Source organism: Scylla paramamosain, chromosome 9 (assembly GCF_035594125.1).
Source record: "Scylla paramamosain isolate STU-SP2022 chromosome 9, ASM3559412v1, whole genome shotgun sequence".
Classification (NCBI taxonomy): domain Eukaryota; kingdom Metazoa; phylum Arthropoda; class Malacostraca; order Decapoda; family Portunidae; genus Scylla; species Scylla paramamosain.
Genome location: NC_087159.1, coordinates 16,854,274 through 16,874,595, shown reverse-complemented (window position 1 = coordinate 16,874,595; position 20,322 = coordinate 16,854,274). Strand labels below are relative to the sequence as shown.

General features: G+C 37.6%; 1 protein-coding gene and 1 long non-coding RNA gene across 4 annotated transcripts; one reads left to right on the top strand and one right to left on the bottom strand.

Moving 5' to 3' along the window:
- The first annotated feature begins 136 nt into the window (after positions 1-136).
- On the top strand, positions 137-13,176 carry LOC135103695 (uncharacterized). The gene is made up of 3 exons (XR_010270165.1): positions 137-676; positions 2,496-2,607; positions 8,156-13,176. It is a non-coding gene; the product is annotated as an uncharacterized LOC135103695 (long non-coding RNA).
- A 236-nt stretch (positions 13,177-13,412) lies between these two features.
- Positions 13,413-19,732, bottom strand: LOC135103694 (protein Mpv17-like). Of its 3 annotated transcripts, XM_064010275.1 has the most exons (5): positions 19,477-19,651; positions 19,137-19,208; positions 14,993-15,108; positions 14,572-14,793; positions 13,413-14,449 (listed from the first exon to the last, which is right to left on the bottom strand). In XM_064010275.1, exons 3-5 carry the CDS (start codon positions 15,098-15,100, stop codon positions 14,324-14,326), a joined length of 456 nt encoding a protein of 151 aa, XP_063866345.1. In that variant the 5' UTR covers positions 15,101-15,108; positions 19,137-19,208; positions 19,477-19,651; the 3' UTR covers positions 13,413-14,323. The 3 variants fall into 3 exon arrangements, with proteins under 3 accessions (XP_063866345.1, XP_063866344.1, XP_063866343.1); XM_064010274.1 differs by lacking the exons at positions 19,137-19,208; positions 19,477-19,651 and adding an exon at positions 19,688-19,732; XM_064010273.1 differs by lacking the exon at positions 19,137-19,208 and having other exon boundaries at positions 19,477-19,696.
- Positions 19,733-20,322: the final 590 nt, after the last annotated feature.

Below are 20,322 nucleotides of genomic sequence, written 5' to 3'. Positions count from 1 at the left end.
ACTGAAAGAGCAATTAAAATTACCACTCTAATACTAGCTAATTGTGGGTAATTTTTGTTCATTTAGGCTACTCAATTCAGTGCACATACTATTATACTTTCTTGCCTGTGACCATGGGTTCTACAAAATGGTGGCGAGGCACAGTGGGTAGAAGGGAGTGGTTGTCGTCAAGGGTAGAGCTGACCACAGGGCCTCAGAGGTCAACCTATAGGCTTATGTCAGCGTCCCCTCGTCCTGTGACTCACTCTTGCTATGGTTTCACATGGAGCCAATTTCTTGCTTGTAGGTCGAGTTCTTACTGTAGCCGCACCGGCTGGGCATCAATTGGCTCTCAGGTGATCTGTTTTACTGATCACACCCATCATCGTAGGGTCGAGGAAGGGCAGTTCTCCCTGACACGTTTATTGATGAGGTAGGCATGACTGTAAGAACTGCGAACAAGTTCTCGGTCTCAATTTTTTACAAAATAACATTATACACTGATATTAAACACTTTCAACATATTATAATATTCATGACTAATACATGCGATTAACTTGGCACTATGACAATAAGTTTTTACTACAAAATTAAAGTATTTACCTCGGTCACCATCCTGCCCGTCTTTGTCTGAGCGCGACTTGGTCGTGAGTGATGCCCACAGGGAACCAGCAGGTTAACCCCACACTACCAACAAGTGAGCATCGGCTTCGGTGCTTAATATAGCATTGAATACTGATACTTACATATATTACACGTTTTCATGCAAATAGAAAACTATTGAACATTTCACTTATAAATGCGGAGGAATAATGACATGAGGTACATACGCTTTACATACAGTAACAAACTATATAACTCACGGTCATCTACTTCATCTCACTACCTTGTCCTTCTATATTGCTAATTTGTGCTTACTCAGTTTTAACTTTAATTACTGTAATATTCATCATACACATAATTTCCACTACATATTTTTCTTATGTTCACTGAACCTTTTAATATCTTAATAATCCCTCGTGTCTTCAGTAACTCACATTATATACCTTCATGTAATAATTTCCTCAATTTCAATAACCATGTATAATTTCATCTCAATAACCAGTTTAAGAAGCCAAGATTCTTATCTTTTCATTCATCAATTTTCCATATTTTCTTTAATACATATTTTCTTACAAGATATCTCACATATCAGTTTCCATCAGCTCATATTTTTCACAACATACGTAACTCTTTACATATCACTATATATATTTTCAACAATTCTTCAATATATCATAATTTTCTTAACACCAATTATTCATTTCCTTGTTTGTTTCATTAATGTATTTTTTTCTTTTAATTGATAACATCCATATCTAATCTTCATAACTCATGTATGTGTATTGTTCTTTATAATCACGTCAATATATCCTCACTTATCTTTCTTTAAATACTGCTCCAAAATTCCTCATTCATCAATTCCTCATTATTTGCCTCAATACAGCACCTATAACTATTATTGTTTTCTTTTAATTGTCATCTCAATATTCTTTCATCAACCACATATTCTGCCACTTCAAAGATCACTTCATTATTATCTAATTCAAGATATCTATTTTCCCTCAAAACTAATCATCCATGTATTTTTTTTTTTTTTTTCATTATATACAATATTAGCCTCCTATATTATAATATACCATTATACATTCTTTGCTGGGGATTTACTTCATGTCAACATCAGCCAGCAATATTAACTGTCACCTGATAATTTTCTGCTGCTATAAGTGGTCGTAGATATAATTAACAGCCGCTACAGAAACTATAAGCTGAGTATTTACAAACATGCTCTCCTCACTTTAAGTTATTATCACTAACAAGAAGGCAATAACCTTCTCAATCGTTCACCATTCTAATTAAGCCTTATTTTAACTTTCTTCTCAACACATATTCATAAGATCTTAAGTTGTTCACAAGAGCAATATTTTATAAAACATCATTACATTAACATCTTTTATTCGTCATTATTATCCTTGTCATGGTTAGTTATTATTTAGCATATTTCTGTTTTTGTTACCAGCATTACAAATATTATTGCTGTTATTATAACTAAATTTCATTATTCTCTGTTTGGATCACCATTATTAATGCCACTATTATCATATCACTATTATTATTATTATTATTATTATTATTATTATTATTATTATTATTATTATTATTATTATTATTATTATTATCATTATTGTTATTATTATATTTATTGTTATCATTATTATATTTATCATATCATCATTATTATTATTACCATTATTTGATTATTGTTTCTGTTATTACCATATTACTTTTTATTAATGACATTGTTTCAGAATGTTTTTTCTTGTTATAAAGAAACCATAAAGCTGTCCTCCCATCACTCATCTTACTCCTTATATCCAATTTCACTTGTAAACTGTAGCAATTATGATGTTTATTCTCATTTATTTACCATTTTCAGGAATATTTTCATAATTTGTTGTATGCACATCCTCTTTCAGGCAGTAATATAAAACTTAAACTCCTTTACTGGTTAAGAGTTGTGAGTGAGGGTCCAGGTGACAACCATTTAGTTGCTTCAACAATGTTACATCACTCAACCTCCTCACACCAGTAAGCTTCCATATCCTCTATATTATAATTATTTCCCTTCAAATATTTCCTTCATAATTATATGAAGCAATTTTGCAGCTTTAAAGTAACTGCCTTTGTTGGTAACATATTAATTTCATGCTGCCTTTATTTATGAGATGACTTAATCAATGTATAGTTTACTACGTATGCATATCACAATGTGTGCGACCACATTTTATCCACGGTTTCAACTTTATCATTTTCAACATAACATTTCCTATCTCGCAGTATAACTGACACTACTTCATACAATTCTCCTCACAACTACTATATTTTGTTGTGTGGTTTCGCACATATATAATCATTTATCGTATATATCATCATCATATATCATCTCTTTAATAAACCACTCATACATCAAATGAACAACATAAGGCCCCATCAATATCATTTCCTCATAACATCTATTCCACTTGACAACTGAGATAACAATTAACTTTCTTCCCTTCATTATTACTGTTTAATATACTCCTTCCACAACAAGATAATATCAGATTCAATCACTGAATATGATAATATTGATCATGGTCGTACTCTTCTTGACTCCTATAGTTACCTTAATTAGAATAGTCACTTTCATTAATTTTTTTTTTCTTTTGCTCAGTTATCTTTATACCAATAATTATTGTTTATTCAACTTCCCTTTCACATAGCTGACTTAATTTTCCTTTTCATTTACTACACTTTATGCTATTGTTTTGTCTTGGTGTGGGCTCTCTGTGCATTCTTCCATCCGTCTTTGTTACTTAGTCATTAGTCTGCCTTTGGGGCAACAGGTCATGCTCTCTTTGTACACACAATTGTTAATATACTGGAGCTGTTTTACACAGTGTTGTTTACCCAACACCTGGACAATCCTGAGAGACAAATTGCCTTACTAGCACAACGTCTTAGAAGCTCTCTCCAACGTCACCTACCGCCTCACCCCATAGGTGCCTGCAGATCCTTCTGATCTTATGCATGACTTCTGATCTCTCTCAAATTTCTGATTGGGGCTGAGCAAACTTAGTATTGTTCAATGCCTCAAAAACTCAATTCCTCCATCTATCAACTGGACACAACCTTCCAGACAACTATCCCCTCTTCAATGACACTCAACTGACCCGTTCTTGAATACTGAACATCCTCGGTCTGCCCTTTTATAATAATCTAAACTAGAAACTTCACATCACATCTCTAACTAAAATAGCTTCTATTAAGTTTGGCATTCTGAGACATCTACAATTTTTCTCACCACCCCCCCAACTGCTAACTCTGTACAAGGGCCTTATCCATCCATGTATGGAATATGCTTCACGTGGCCAGTGGGGGGAGGGGGGTTCCACTCATACCGCTTTTTTTGAGACAGGGTGGAATCAAAAGCTTTTCGTCTCATCAACTCCTCTCCTCTAACTAACTGTCTTCAGCCTCTTTCTCAATGCTGCAATGTTGCATCTCTTGCTATCTCCTACCACTATTTTCATGCTAACTGCATGCCTCCCCTCCTCCCGCAGCCTCACCTCACAAAATTTTCTCCTTTCTCTCACCCCTATTCTGTCCACCTCTCTAATGCAAGAGTTAACCAGTATTCTCAATCATTCATTCCTTTCTCTGGTAAACTCTGGAACTCCCTGCCTGCTTCTGCATTTCCACCTTCCTATGACTTGAACTCCTTCAAGAGGGAGGTTTCAAGATATTTATCCTTCAGTTTTTTACTGCTGCTTTGGACTCTGTTCAGGGACCAGCATCTCAGTGTTTTGCTTTGTTTTTTTTATTGGATTTTTGTTGCCCTTGGCCAGTGTCCCTCTTACATAAAAAAAAAAAAAGGTCAAAGGTGGTTCACATGGACTGCCTGTGGAGGTACATAGGAGGCAGTATCTTTTCCTGGAGAGCCTGCAGGGAAACAGCTGTGGCAGTCCACAGCCAAGACTCAAGCTGAGTGACCAAGCCAGTGATAATGACATTGAGTGCAACCCGGCCAGTGATAGTGACACTGAGAGTGACCCGGCCAGTGAGTGACACTGTGGGGGCTGCAGAGATGGAGAAGTGTGGGGTTGGGGGGATGATAGACATGGGAGAACCAGGATGAGGCCCTAATAGATGGAAGATCATGTAGTATAATGTGATTGTGTGTTGATGTAATTTTCATGTTTTCTTTTTATAATTTTTTGCTAGCTAGTATGTGTGATAGCTGGTGTCAGCTACAGTTTGTAGGGAGGGAGTAGTGTTTTTTTTTTTTTATGTAGGAGGGACACTGGCCAAGGGCAACAAAAATCCAATAAAAAAAAATACCCACTGAAATGCCAGTCCCATAAAAGGGTGAAAGCAGTGGTCAAAAATTTATGAATAAGTGTCTTGAAACCTCCCTCTTGAAGGAATTCAAGTCATAGGAAGGTGGAAATACAGAAGCAGGCAGGGAGTTCCAGAGTTTACCAGAGAAAGAGATGAATGATTGAGAGTACTGGGTTAACTCTTGCGTTAGAGAGGTGGACAGAATAGGGATGAGAGAAAGGAGAAAGTCTTGTGCAGCAAGGCTGCGGGAGGAGGGGAGGCATGCAGTTAGCAAGATCAGAAGAGCAGTTAGCATGAAAATAGCGGTAGAAGACAGTTAGAGATGCAACATTGCGGTGGTGAGAGAGAGGCTGAAGACAGTCAGTTAGAGGAGAGGAGTTGATGAGACGAAAAGCTTTTGATTCCACCCTGTCTAGAAGAGCAGTATGAGTGGAGCCCCCCCCAGACATGTGAAACATACTCCATACATGGACGCATAAGGCCCTTGTACAGAGTTAGCAAATGGGGGAGTGAAAAAACTGGCAGAGACGTCTCAGAACGCCTAACTTCATAGAAGCTGTTTTAGCTAGAGATGAGATGTGAAGTTTCCAGTTTAGATTATAAGTAAAGGACAGACCAAGGATGTTCAGTGTAGAAGAGGGGGACAGTTGAGTATCATTGAAGAAGAGGGGATAGTTGTCTGGAAGGTTGTGTTGAGTTGATAGATGGAGGAATTGAGTTTTTGAGGCATTGAACAATACCAAGTTTGCTCTGCCCCAATCAGAAATTTTAGAAAGATCAGAAGTCAAGCGTTCTGTGGCTTCCCTGCATGAAATGTTTACCTCCTGAAGGGTTGGACATCTATGAAAAGACATGGAAAAGTGCAGTGTGGTATCATCAGCATAGGACTAGATAGGACAAGAAGTTTGATTTAGAAGGTCATTAATGAACAGTAAGAAGAGAGTGGGTGACAGGACAGAACCCTGAGGAACACCACCGTTAATAGATTTAAGAGAAGAACAGTGACCATCTACCACAACAGCAATAGAACGGTCAGAAAGGAAACTTGAGATGAAGTTACAGAGAGAAGGATAGAAACCGTAGGAGGGTAGTTTGGAAATCAAAGCTTTGTGCCAGACTATATCAAAAGCTTTTGATATGTCCAAGGCAACAGCAAAAGTTTCACCAAAATCTCTAAAAGAGGATGACCAAGACTCAGTAAGGAAAGCCAGAAGATCACCAGTAGAGTGGCCTTGATGGAACCCATACTGGCGATCAGATAGAAGGTTGTGAAGTGATAGATGTTTAAGAATCTTCCTGTTGAGGATAGATTCAAAAACTTTAGATAGGCAGGAAATTAAAGCAATAGGACAGTAGTTTGAGGGATTAGAACAGTCATCCTTTTTAGGAACAGGTTGAATGTAGGCAAACTTCCAGCAAGAAGGAAAGGTAGATGTTGACAGACAGCTGAAAGAGTTTGACTAGGCAAGGTGCAAGCAGGGAGACACAGTTTCGGAGAACAATAGGAGGGACCCCATCAGGTCCATAAGCCTTCCGAGGGTTTAGGCCAGTGAGGGCATAGAAAACATCATTGCGAAGAATTTTAATAGACAGCATGAAGTAGTCAGAGGGTGGAGGAGAGGGAGGAACAAGCCCAAAATCATCCAAGGTAGAGTTTTTAGCAAAGGTTTGAGCAAAGAGTTCAGCTTTAGAAATAGATGTGATAGCAGTGGTGCCATCTGGTTGAAACAGAGGAGGGAAAGAAGAAGAAGCAAAGTTATTGGAGATATTTTTGGCTAGATGCCAGAAGTCATGAGGGGAGTTAGATCTTGAAAGGTTTTGACACTTTCTGTTAATGGAGTTTTTGGCTAGTTAGAGAACAGACTTGGCATGGTTCTGAGCAGAAATATATAGTGCATGAGATTCTGGTGATGGAAGGCTTAAGTACCTTTTGTGGGCCACCTCTCTATCATGTATAGCACGAGAACAAGCTGTATCAAACCAAGGTTTAGAAGGTTTAGGATGAGAAAATGAGTGAGGAATGTATGCCTCTATGCCACACACTATCACCTCTGTTATGCACTCAGCACACAAAGATGGGTCTCTGACACGGAAGCAGTAGTCATTCCAAGGAAAATCAGCAAAATACCTCCTCAGGTCCCACCAACTAGCAGAGGCAAAACGCCAGAGGCACCTTCGCTTAGGGGGATCCTGAGGAGGGATTGGAGCGATAGGACAAGATACAGATATGAGATTGTGATCAGAGGAGCCCAACGAAGAAGAAAGGGTGACAGCATAAGCAGAAGGATTAGAGATCAGGAAAAGGTAAAAAATGTTGGGCGTATCTCCAAGATGGTCAGGAACATGAGTAGGGTGTTGCGCCAATTGCTCTAGATCGTGAAGGATAGCAAAGTTGTAGGCTAGTTCACCAGGATGGTCAGTGAAGGGAGAGGAAAGCCAAAGCTGGTGGTGAACATTGAAGTCTCCAAGAATGGAGATCTCTGCAAAAGAAGAGAGTCAGAATGTGCTCCACTTTGGAAGTTAAGTAGTCAAAGAATTTCTTATAGTCAGAGGAGTTAGGTGAGAGGTATACAGCACAGATAAATTTAGCTTGAGTGACTCTGTAGTCGTAGCCAGATGGTGGAAAACTCGAAAGATTCAAGAGCGTGGGCACGAGACCAGGTTGAGTCACTGCGCACATAAACGCAGCATCCAGCTTTGGATCGAAAATGAGGATAAAGAAAGTAGGAGGGAACAGAAAAGGGACTACTGTCAGTTGCCTCAGGCATCTGAGTTTCAGTGAGGAAAAGAAGATGAGGTTTAGAAGAGGAGAGGTGGTGTTCTATAGATTGAAAATTAGATCTTAGACCACGAATGTTACAGAAATTAATGAAGAAAAAGTTGAGGGGGGTGTCAAGACACTTAGGGTCATCGACAGAAAGGCAGTCTGACCTGGGGACATTTATGGTCCCCTCCCCAGATGGGGACTCCGAGGCTGGTGTAGGAGTCGCCATTATGTTTTTAAAATTTTTGATTGAAGGGTGTATGTGTTATTAGGTGCTTGTAGTTTTGTGTGGAGGAAGAGAGTTGTCTTTAGAGGGCAGGCTGTGACTGCCCCCTTGTGTTGTGAGACACAAAGGGAAACGTTCAGTAAGGTCACAGCTGGGTTTAATGATAAGTTCACAGCACCCCCTGAACAGTGCTTTAGACCTCACTGGGAGTAATTATTGTACCCCTGTGTGTATACATGTGTGTCTCTCTGTATGTCTGTGCATAGGTATGGGTGAAGGAGAAAACAGCAGGGGAAGGGAGCATTGCCCAAGGCAGCAGGTGGCAGTATCATGACCCACCACAATGAATTGGAGTTGGACGGCAAAAGGAGACCTGCTGTGCATCCCTGTTCTGCTCACCTTTGCTTTGTTTACTCCCACATTGTGAGGAGTGTCTCCTCTGCTCAGCTGTGGAACTGAGTGACTGGACAGTGAGCTTGTGGAGTTGCTGTGGTGTGCAAGAGATAGCCAGCTACTGTGATCATGTTGTGCAGTGTAGTGAATAAACCGTGTGTCTCATGAAACCCAATGTCTCTCTCTCCTGCCCCTGTGTTGCATGTGACTGCCATGACAGACCTTCTGCCAGGCTGGACAGCATGCTTTCCTCATGAGCAGGGTACAGGGACCTAGTGAAATCCTTGCCCCTGGCTTCCGTATAGCTTGAGAAAGTAGGTGTTGGCAAGTGTTTGCCTCCCCTCACCCCTGGTCTTCTGTGCTCTCGGCTGGGTTGGTGCAATGTGTGGTCCAACCAGAAGCCATGCAAAGTGAGGTGGCAAACTTGAGAGGCACTATATATCCCTCCCTGTGTGTATTTCTTTCCTTTCTTTTTTCTTTGTTCCTCCGTTCTTCCTTTCTTTGTCAATATCAAACCATATACATATATTTAAATTAAAACCAACAATGGTGTCTGAGTGCATCAGTTACTGCATCTCCTTGCTGGCCAAGGCAACAGCTGTGATGTGTTCATTCCTAGTATTGTCACTGGTGTTCTACACATTGCAACAGTGTGCTAGAGTCTTTTATCTCAAAATCCTTTTGATTACGGTTGAAGTGGAATGGCTGGTGACTTTAACCTTGGTATCACAACTGAGATACAGTCACTCCCAGTAGCTTGTAATTTCCGAAGACTATTTACAATATAACATGGCAGCACCTATGTTTCTAATATGCATCATAACAAGTTACAAGAGCAGCCATGTGAATTATGAGGGCTTTTAGGAGATACAAGGTTTCCAGTATGCACCCCATGACTTTGAATGTCTATGTGTAGAGATGTTGTGTGGTAGGAGAAACTACCTTATATCAGTTTGTTGAAAACCTGGAGGTAACATGAATAACTTTGTGAATAAATTACAGGAAGTGCTTGAGTATATTTACAATCAAAATTAGTGATGTATTCTCATTCAGTGGTTAGAAAATAAATACGATGAACAAGGCGATAATTTCAAAGTTCCTGAATTTATAACATTAATGTACAGCTTCTCTCTGTTCTTGCAACTATGAAACCAATCAGGGTGATGAACAACTCTGCATCCTTAATTGATCACATATGATCAAATCAAGCAGAATTAATGTCTCAAATTACATCATACATACTGACATTTCGGATAATTTTCCAATTGTTTCCCAATTCCGCAACCACAGTAACCAGATTCAGTTTGTAAAGACTATTTGCAGGATGATTTTTAATATTGAGAATGCTGATAAATTTATTAGTGATCTTTCACAGGTTATATGGGATGATGTACTTACTTGTACTAACCCTAATACAGAATATGAAATATTTTTCTTTAAATTTAATTAACTATTTCAGCATAATTTCCCACTAGGCTTGTAAGGCATAGAATTACAAAAAGATCTCAGAACTGTCCTTATTCAACTTTTAGTCTGTTAAAATGTATAAAAGAGAAACAAAGATTAGCACAACTAGATAAGAAATGGCCATTGTCATTTAAGGACATATAAATCATAAAGAAGCAATTATATCAATAATAACCAAGAATGTGATAAAAATATTTGTAAAACAGTTATCATTTAATGGATCAATATAACAAACCTAATAATACCCATATTAATTCAAAACATGTTTTTGGTACTGACGCTGCTAATGCATTTTAATGATCTCTTTCTTAACTCTGCTGAGGAGTGTTCAAATAATAATGATTTTAGTTTCAGAGATTACCTCATACATTCTTCTAATTTCTCACTATATTTCTATCCATGTGATCAACTAGAAGTAAAAAATTTACATCAACTCTAAAATCAAATTCAGTAGGCTATGATGATGTTCCAGCATTTGTCTTAAAAGCAACCTCTAACTATATATCACTTCCTTTATCCAATTTAATAAATCTGTCTTTCAGTTGTGGTATTTTTCTAGGTAAACTGAAAATAGCAAAGGCAATTTCTGTTCCCAAATCTGGTGGCAAAGATGAAATAAAGAATTACAGATTAATCTCCATTCTACCATCAGTTAACAAAGTATCTGAGAAGTATATTGCTTGAGTAATTTTTTGGAAGAAGAATCTACTATAAAATATTAATGACTGCCAATATGGTTTTTGGAAAAGCAGGTCAGCATATTTATCATGTTTGTGTCAATATGACAAAGATTTGTGACATATTGTTTCATATTCACCATGAACCTGCTACTCAAGTTATGCTAATTATTTATAATACTCTTTGTTATAATAAGATCATGTATTCCATATCTATTTGGGGATGTACATGGTCATTATCTTCAGAGAGTTGTCAAGGCTGAAAAGCTATTTTACATGCTATAACATTCAAGAAAAGTACTTTAGGTACAGTACTTTACATTGATCACTGTTTAGTTCAATAAAAATTGGTAAAATTTTTCAAATACAGGTTCATTTGAACAATACTAGAAGAAATCTAGTAAATTTAGTATGTCCATTTTTCTTGCCCCCTTCTTCCTGCTACTAATTCTAGACAGGGGTCTTATCCATCCTTGTATGGAGTATGCTTCATGTTTTTTTTTTTTTTGATGGGGGGAGGGGCTGTTCTACTCATTCTGCTATTTTAGACTGAGTGGAATCAAAAGCTTTTCATCTCATCAATTCCCTCCTCTAATTGACCGTCTTCAGCCTCTTTCTCATCACCACAATGTTGCATCTCTTGTCTTTTACCACTATTTTCATGCTAACTGCTCTTCTGATCTTGCTAACTGCATGCCTTCCCTCTTTCAGCAGTCTCACTGCATAAGACTCTTCCTCCTCTCATCCCTATTCTGTTCACCTCTCTAATGCAAGAGTTAACCAGTATTCTCAATTATTCATCCCTTTATCTGGTAAATTCTAGAACTCCCTGTCTGCTTCTGTATTTTCTCCTTCCTATGACTTGGACTCTTTCAGGAGGGAGGTTTCAAGACACTTATCCACTGTTTTTTTTTTTTTTTATCATTGTATCTGACATTTGTGTGGGAACTGGCAATAAATGTTTTTTTTCTTTTTCATATTTTTTGTTGCCCTTGGCCAGTGGCTCTCTTACATAAAAAAAAAAAAAAAATGCATGAAGTTAGGTTTTCATTTCGTAACGTTCATAAAAGGTTTTCAGCCCATGTTGGAACTAGTGGAAAGAGTATAAACCTTTCTTTTAAATTATATAGGATCACTTTTCTATGTACACACAGTATTTTGTTCACCACTACTACATCCCACTCCTATTTTTCTTTTGATTGAATTTTGTGACTAAATTTGCACAAATTTTTCATCCTAAATAGACACATCTACCACCTTTTTTCATCATTTCATCTTCTATTCTAATTTCAAGATCTATCATGAAAATGCTAAACATGGTCCATGCTTTCTTTACTATCAAATCTATTACCTGGCTTTTTTGTAGGATTACAAATTAATTTGCTGTCATTCACTGTTAGTTTCATCTGCAAACCTGGGATTATCTGACTATTCTCTATTCATCTTCATTCTTGTCTCTTCTTGTAATGTCAGCATTCTCAAGGAGTCAAATAGCTGAGATCTCAAGATATTAATTGTTCATGTTCCTAAATAGTACCTATTCCATAGATTATTTTTGTATATACATGTAATATTCTCCTTCCCTCTGTATTCCCCTTTTTCCCTTCTTTTCCTCTCTCTCTCTCTCTCTCTCTCTCTCTCTCTCTCTCTCTCTCTCTCTCTCTCTCTCTCTCTCTCTCTCTCTCTCTCTCTCTCTCTCTCGCTATATCCACACCATGATGTACAGATAGTTAATTTAGCAAAGGAAAACATTCCTTTTATTCTATTGCTCACCTTACCATGTTCCTATATTTTCTCCATATCCCTTGTAACATATTACTCATACACACATATTGTAAATGATGGTATACCCCCCTCCCTATGAAATTAGTGAGTAGTGCAGTGATGCATCATATTTAACAAACTTCAGCAGTGGCTTCAACCCAAATACTAGAGGCGATTGTCTCAACTTAATGGTGAATACTCTGCATCATCTTTCACAAGTAGTGAATGTATAATCTTTTCTCTCATCTCTCTGAGACTTTTGTATACACACAAAAGTGAAATTACCCTTGATTTAGATAAATCGAGTTATTTTTCATGTGTCACATATACAGCAGGGCTCATGGGTCTCTCACTTTCCATGAGACAGTGCCAGTAACATCCCAACTTTCTGCCTGACAGGTTAGTGATTGGCTCACTCCCCCAAAAATTCCCTTTGCTTACATAGCTCTTTTGTGCAATTATCACCTTATTGAACATAGTGTCATTGTAAAGTACATGAGTAACATCCCTATTTCCTGGTTGACAGGTTAAGTGAATTAACACCACATGTTCTCACAGTGACCACCATCACATTACACATACAATTAACCCCACCTCTTATTGTTCTCTTGAATATTTCAGCATTACTAATTAGTATATGCCAGTGTGTCCAACAGGACCATGAACAAGTGATATTTTTGTTAGTGTTCATTAAACTGTATGGAGAGGAGTGTAATCATAGGTAGGTAGGGGTAAGTAGAAGCAGACTCTTTGTTAAACATCACAGTTACAAGAGAGAAATGTATTACTTTATTGTGAAAAATACTAGTCTTCTTTCCATGTAGAAGAAGGTATATGTTTATTTTTGTATTATCTTTGATGGATTCTTTGGCCAGTAAATGTGATTTATCTTAGTTTTCTATACATTATGTGTGGAGCTTATCTACTAGCCTCCCTTGTGCTCATGCATAGACAAATAAATGCTACCATTTATTTTGGTTATCAAAGTTAGTCTTTTCCTTATCCTTAAACTTTTTCTTTCATTTATGTATATTTTTTTTTATTCCTTGCTTCTTTTTCTTTGTTCCCAAGGAAATTGGTGGCAGCTACTATAGGCTACCTTAATAACAGATTTTATACCATGGTATTCACATCACACTGGAAAGTATGATGGAACACATTCCCATTTTGTTCTTAAAAAAAATAAGTAAATAAATAAATAAATAATAATAATACAACAGTAAATAGTTCAGGTTTAATTGTATCACTGTAATATAAAGCAACATATTAATACATTGGATCACTTGCAAGTAATAAAAGGAAGAAATGTGTCTATGGATAACATATGGTTCAGAGACCTGGATGTGGAATAAGGCACAACCATCAAGGGAGCATACTGTGGAAATTAGTTACCTGAGAGGGGTACATGCAATAAGTAGATGGAAGGGTGTTGGAGCTACGAAGTTTTACTAGAAAGGCATGGCATCATCCAGGGAATGAACACAGGACTTTCCACTTGCCAGGTGGCTATGCTATCCACTATACCATGATGACAACTCACACAGAGGGTAAGAGCAATGAAAATATGTATATAAGAGAGGGTGTGTGTTCCTGTGCTAGTGGTGTAAATTGTGCTGTGGTGGAATGGGTGAGAAGAAACACACTGAGATGGCATGACCATACTGAGAGGATGAAAAGCATTGAGTTTGTAAAGAAAGTGTATGTAAGCAAAGTTGAAAGTGCTAGTAAGAGAGGGAGACCACTTGGAAAGGTATGGCAAAGAAGTACATGTGTGAGAGTTGTTAGTAGAGGTCAAGCAGGAAGGGAATGTCTGGATAGGGAGAGGTGGAGGCTTTTCTGCTGTGGTCATTCCCTTGGAAGGTGTTCACAAAGAGGGAGTGAGGCATAAAAAAATAGACTGATAGATTAATGAATAAAAAAAAAAATATATCATTACATATACACCTGAGCACAAGTTTGATACAATCAATGAAAGGACACCAACACTTGAACAAACAGTACAGCTGACTTAAATGACTTCTGCAAAAGGTGATAATCTCTCTCTCTCTCTCTCTCTCTCTCTCTCTCTCTCTCTCTCTCTCTTAGTTGGCAAGCATAACAATTACAATCTTACTTATAAAGAGTAATTGGGGACTACTGGCTCCTATTTGTCTTCCATGCCAGGTAAGTATTCCAGAAGAGAGCAAAGGTTTGCACCACCAAAACCTGATGGTGAAGAGGTACAAAGGAAAAGTTGATGATCTGCACAGCTGGCCACACCTGTGGAAAAGATATCCAAACTCAGGTACATAAACTATATAACACCTGAGCACCATGTTTCAAGATGAAAATATAATAAATACATGATCTAGTACAAAATAAATACACATGGGAAATCTTACACTCCAATTGACTAGAATAATGTCCTTGTAGTTTGTCTTTATTTCCTGCTGTATATGAGGAATTGAGTGGCCCTGTGTGATGCCCAGCACAGACATGAACACTCCAAGGAAAGATGGTGCAAAGATCAGCTGATCTGAAGCCACCTTCTTAAAAGCAGAAATTCCTTTCCCAGAACCAAACTTGTGATCAAGGAGACCATACCATTTTGTCAGTACAGGAGCCTAAAAAAAAATGAAAGATGGAATTAGAGGTTTTCCCTCTCAGTAAAAGCATGTAACAACATGGAATTAATCTATAAAGAGAAAACAATTATCTGATGATTAAGTAGTACTGAAAAATATATTTTAAACTCTAAAGCATAATACATAGAAAGTTATCTAGATGTAAAAAAAAAAAAAAAAAAAAAAAAAAAAAACTCACAACAAAGAAGGTGCCAAGAGCAAAGAAGCGTGCAGTCCTCCTCCATTCGTATTCATTGAGTGACTTGCCTTCAACAAGGAACTGGGAACTAGCATCTCCAGCTCCCATCAACACACCTAATGGACCAACAAATATTCATTGCTCTTCATATATTTATTTATATTAGAATTTGTCATCTTATAAAGATTTTGCTTTTCCTAAACAAATTTAAACTATCTTCCTCAGATGAGCAATTAATTCCCTCCAATGATGAACAGAAAAGTCATTGATCAAATGCTGATATCAGAACTAATTTCATATTTCTCTGCACTGAAGAAATTAAGATAAAAATATCAATTTATAATACTGAATGACTTACTCTATTATATGAACCAACAGGTCAAAACTTGCAGCACTTAGTCTATTTAAAGTGGAAATGCCCTTCATCATGTTTTAATATGCCTCATGGATAAACAGAAGGAATGAAGAACAAAAATTCAACATCAACATAGGAAATAAGATGGTGAAGAACACAAGTTTTAAATATCAAGGAAGTACTGTCACTAAGGATGGTGGAAATCAGAGGGATATAAATTCACTGCAACTGTAGGAGCCTTCTATACAATAATCAAGGAAAAAACAAGTACCTTTAGAATTAAAAAGAAAAATTTTAACTGTCCTGATCCCAATACTGATGTATGGATCAGTGACTTGGATGCCAACAACAACAGACAGGAACAGGATTCAGATGGCAGAAATGAGACTACTCAGAGCCATGGTTGAATGGACAAGGAGGGACCAGGTAAAGAAAAAAATAAGAGAATGGATTGGTGTTTGCCTAGCACTGAACAAAATAAATCCAGCTCAGTCAAGTTGGTATGAGCATTTAGAAAGAATGGAAGAGGAAAAAGTTCAAGAGGATGCTGGAAGTAGATGCCAGAGGGAAGAAGACCAAGAGGAAGACTGATAAAGAGACAGAAAGAAACATTCGAAGAAGCCCTCAACAAGCATGATTACCAAACATTGAAATTTCAGACTGAGAGAGTATGAAGTCTTCCCAAGATAAAGCCAGATGGAAATACATACTAGTATTACTGATGGGCATAGCCTACTCTGGGAGATGGGGTGAGAAGTATAAACAAACAGAAAACAATAGTTTTCCGAAGAAAAAAAACTTTAATATATTAGTAGAAATGTACCAAAGGAATGATGCAATGATTCTATTCCCCTCTATACATGGACATCACTTATTTTATCAATGGACTATGCTGAGACAAGGTGCCCTCTCACTTACACACCCTACATTGCAAAACTAATAGTTCAATCCATTACATCTTTATGTGTAAGGTAGTCCAATTTGAAAACTAATACTATGCAGAATTTGAGCACTCTACATATGGTACATATGGCACATATGGTGGAAATTATCATGTTTTCTTAAGAATTTTCCACCAGAGTGGTATTTAATTTTTTGTTTTTTTTGTTTGTTCTAACAAAACAAAGGCTGTTAATCTTACCAGTAGAGGCCCCTCATGGATCACCTAAATTATGTATACACACTGTACAACACATGTGGTGGTTTTGTTTTGGGGTCATGCATGGTTATGTTACAGTGACGTGATTCATGTTGCACTGCATCAGAAATTCTAAGTCCATGCTTGGAGGCATACAGTGTAATGCATGTGTTAGTATGTTGGTATGTGAATGCTGTGACTGCATCATGTTGCCACATTAACTAGTCCTGTGCCAGGTATTTTATTCACCATTATATTATCAACTAACATTTCTGTTGCACTGGATGCAAATTAATTGTCATATTAATATGCAATCAAATAAGGCTTTATGCATGACACATTTATACTACATGTAGTGCCACTAATTCAAATGGCCTGTGTAGTTCTGAATTAGTCAGTGCATAATCCAACACAAAGGTATGAAAGGCAGCAGGGAAGCTGCCATGTCAGTTCTATCTTTATCATGGCATCAGACAGGTGCACAGGTTGCAATTTGGGTCTACTCAACTTTTTCCTGTGCTATAGTGGAAAACCCAGGGACCTGTTTATTTTTATTTTGTGAGTACTTTCGAATCATTCTTGTTAAGCTGACCCTACATGATCAATATTATTGTGCAATATTCCATATTGTACAATATCATTGACAGTGAAGAGGCAGTATTGAAGAATGACACAATATATTGAAGACATCAAAAAGAGTTTGATATTTTACTGCACAATATATTGTGTCAATAATATTGATTGTGTAGGGTGTGATGTGCTGTTGTAATATTAGGTTTGATTAGTGTCCATAAGGGGGATCCAGGGGGAGTAAAGGCCCCTTCCCAGTTTAGGTTAGGTCAGGTAATGTTAAGTTTGGTTAGTATTACTGTACACAAAGTGTATGTGCCTCACATCATTATTCCTCAGTAATCATAAGTGAAATGTTCAATAGTTTCCTATTTGCATGAAAATACATGTAATATATGCAAGTATCAGTACTCAATTCTATATAAAGCCCCAAGCCAATGTTCACTTGTTAACAGAGTGTGGTTAACCCACTGATCAACTGCGGGTGTCACTCACAGCCAAGTCACACTTAGACAAAGACGGACAGGATGGTGACCAAGGTAAAACATCTTAATTTTGTAACAGAAACTTAATGTCACAGTACCAAGTTGACTGCATAGGTTGTTAGTGAATACTGTACTATGTTGAAAGTATTTTATACCAATATATAATGTTATTTTATAAGAAATTGAGACTAAGAACTTGTTCGCAGTTCTTACGGTCATACCTACCTCATCAGTAAATGTTGGAGAGAGAATTGCCGTTCCTTGACCCTACAATGATGAATGTGAACAGTAAAAGAGATCACCTGTGAGCTAATGAAGACTTGCTGGTGGTAATTTTAGGTTAGGTTAGGTTACAATCCTTAAGGGGGATGTCCAGGAGGGGCAAAGTCCCCACAGCTAGTTTAGGTTAGGTTAGGTAATGTTACACTAGGTTAGGTTAGGTAATGCTAGGTTAGGTAATGTTAGGTTTGGTTAGGTAATGCTAGGTTAGGTTAGGTAATGTTAAGTTATTTTAGGTAATGCTAGGTTAGGTTAGTCCTTAAGGAGGGTTCCAGCTAGTTTAGGTTATGTTAGGTAATGTTAGGTTAGTGTGTGTGTGTGTGGGGGGGATGATATTTCTCCTCAAAAATTGTTGTTTTCTCCTCAGACTTTTAGTTTCCCAAATTTGGCCTATTTTGGCATTCCCCACCCTTTCCCACCATGTCCCCAAGTTTGCTACTCCTGGAGAGGGGTGGGAATAGAATACACAGGCAACTAGGAGTGTAGACAGAACGTGCAATGCACTACAGACAGAAGCATTTTCATCCAATCTGGTATTCTTATTCAATAAATATAAGTAAATTAATCTAATCTTGCTCAACTTATAAAATGTATCAAACTTATCTTAAACATATATTAGTGAGGAAATCATGTACACAGAAAATATATTAGTCCATCACCTCTTTTCTCTTTTGTTTCTGCTTCCTTGGACAATTGGAGAATTGAAGTGCATAAAGAAGAAATGGTAAATTTGCAGTTTCACCCAATATCCCCAATCTCTACCCACACCCCCCAGCCCCTCCAGCAAGCTTGGGGGTCTGTGGGGAACCTGGGTTTTTTTTTTTTTGGGGGGGGGCCACATATGAGTGATATATAGACTTTGAAAATGTAGGGAAATTTTCCTAGAAGTCAAGGAAATTTCCTAAATGTAGCAAACCAAAAACCTATTATAACCAGGGGGCTGTGCCCCCCTTGAATCCCCACCATTAGTATATTCGAACACAACCAGAAAGCTAAGGTAACCTAATCTAATCTTACCTAACCTTACCTAACCTAACCTAACCTAACCTAACACACTCCAGCATTGATAACAAACACACGAACACACTCACTATCCTTTCAATGACTGGAAACAGGATCCCAGCTAAAAACTGAGGTAAATCTTTGAAATTCCATCCCGACCTTATTATTCGTTTGCGACAAGGTAATATGGGGTTAGAAATGCTCCTAGCCTCCTAGCAGTATAATCTAGACCGTGAGACATTTCATACTTACGTGCGGTTTATTGGGGGAAACTGCAATTATACCGAAATACCGAAGAAATGAACTCTAACTAACCTAATATGTGCTATGCGGCAGTTGCTCTTTCCTAATGCTATTGCTACATTGGCACTATTGCATAACATCTTTCTGAAAGGTAGCAAAAATTCTGTGTTACTGGTGAAGACACATAAATATATATATATACCTATAAAATACATAGAAATCAGAAAACATCACAAAGTAGGGTATATTATTTCGTAAGTGAGCGTCCAGTAACAAATATTTACCATTACACCAACAAGCGACTACTGTCTGGATGGATAAGAAATGTAAGACTATAAGTAATGCAATGAGCCCTTTGAAATGTTAATGTCTATCTGCAAGCAATATACATAAATTGTGTTATCAACATTACCTGCCTGAAGACACTGCACTGTGATGGGGTATTTATTTAACAGGCGTGAATATGCATTGCAGACGGACCCCATATTTATGTTGTGTCGCCTTGGGATACTCGCATTTCATTAATTTATGATTGTCTTACATAAGCTACCACTACGAGTACCACGTGCTTTTCTCCAATAGTAAGAAATAACTTGTCCGGCGCTCAAATGATCAAATCCTACCTTCCAGTCAGCTGTTTCGAGATCCACTATCATACCCTACTTGATAGAGTCGTTCACTAGAATATTGAACGTGAAAAAAAAAAAAATAACATAAATAAATAAAAGCAACATATTGTAGAAATAATTTTACTAAAAAAAAGCAAGAGGGCGTGCCGTTGTGAAGGCATGACAGCGGGAAAGGAGAAACCAAGGAATGAGATGTTTGATTAGTTTATGAATGAGATGGACCTAGAAAACCTGAATAAGAGCCTGGCAGGACGAGTGACTTGGTGTGCTAGCAACCAGGGAGTCTGCGATTGACTACATGATAATGAATGGGAGAATGCGCGAGATTGTGGACCGCATGTGGATAGATGAGGATGGAATGATTGACGTTGTCTCTGACCATAACATGCTGGTACTAGAATGTAAGTTGAATGGAAGAGATGGAATGAACGCCAAGGCTAAGAGGAGAAAGTGGAGACTGAGAGATGTAAGATGGGAGAATTTCCAGGTAGACCTGAGTCAGAGAAACTGGGAGGATAAATATTCGAATGGTGTGGAAGAAATGAATGATAGGTTTGTGGAGAATGAGAAATGTAGCAGCAAGCCAGATAGGGTATATAAGAACAAGTACCAAGAAGCGTGCATGTAAG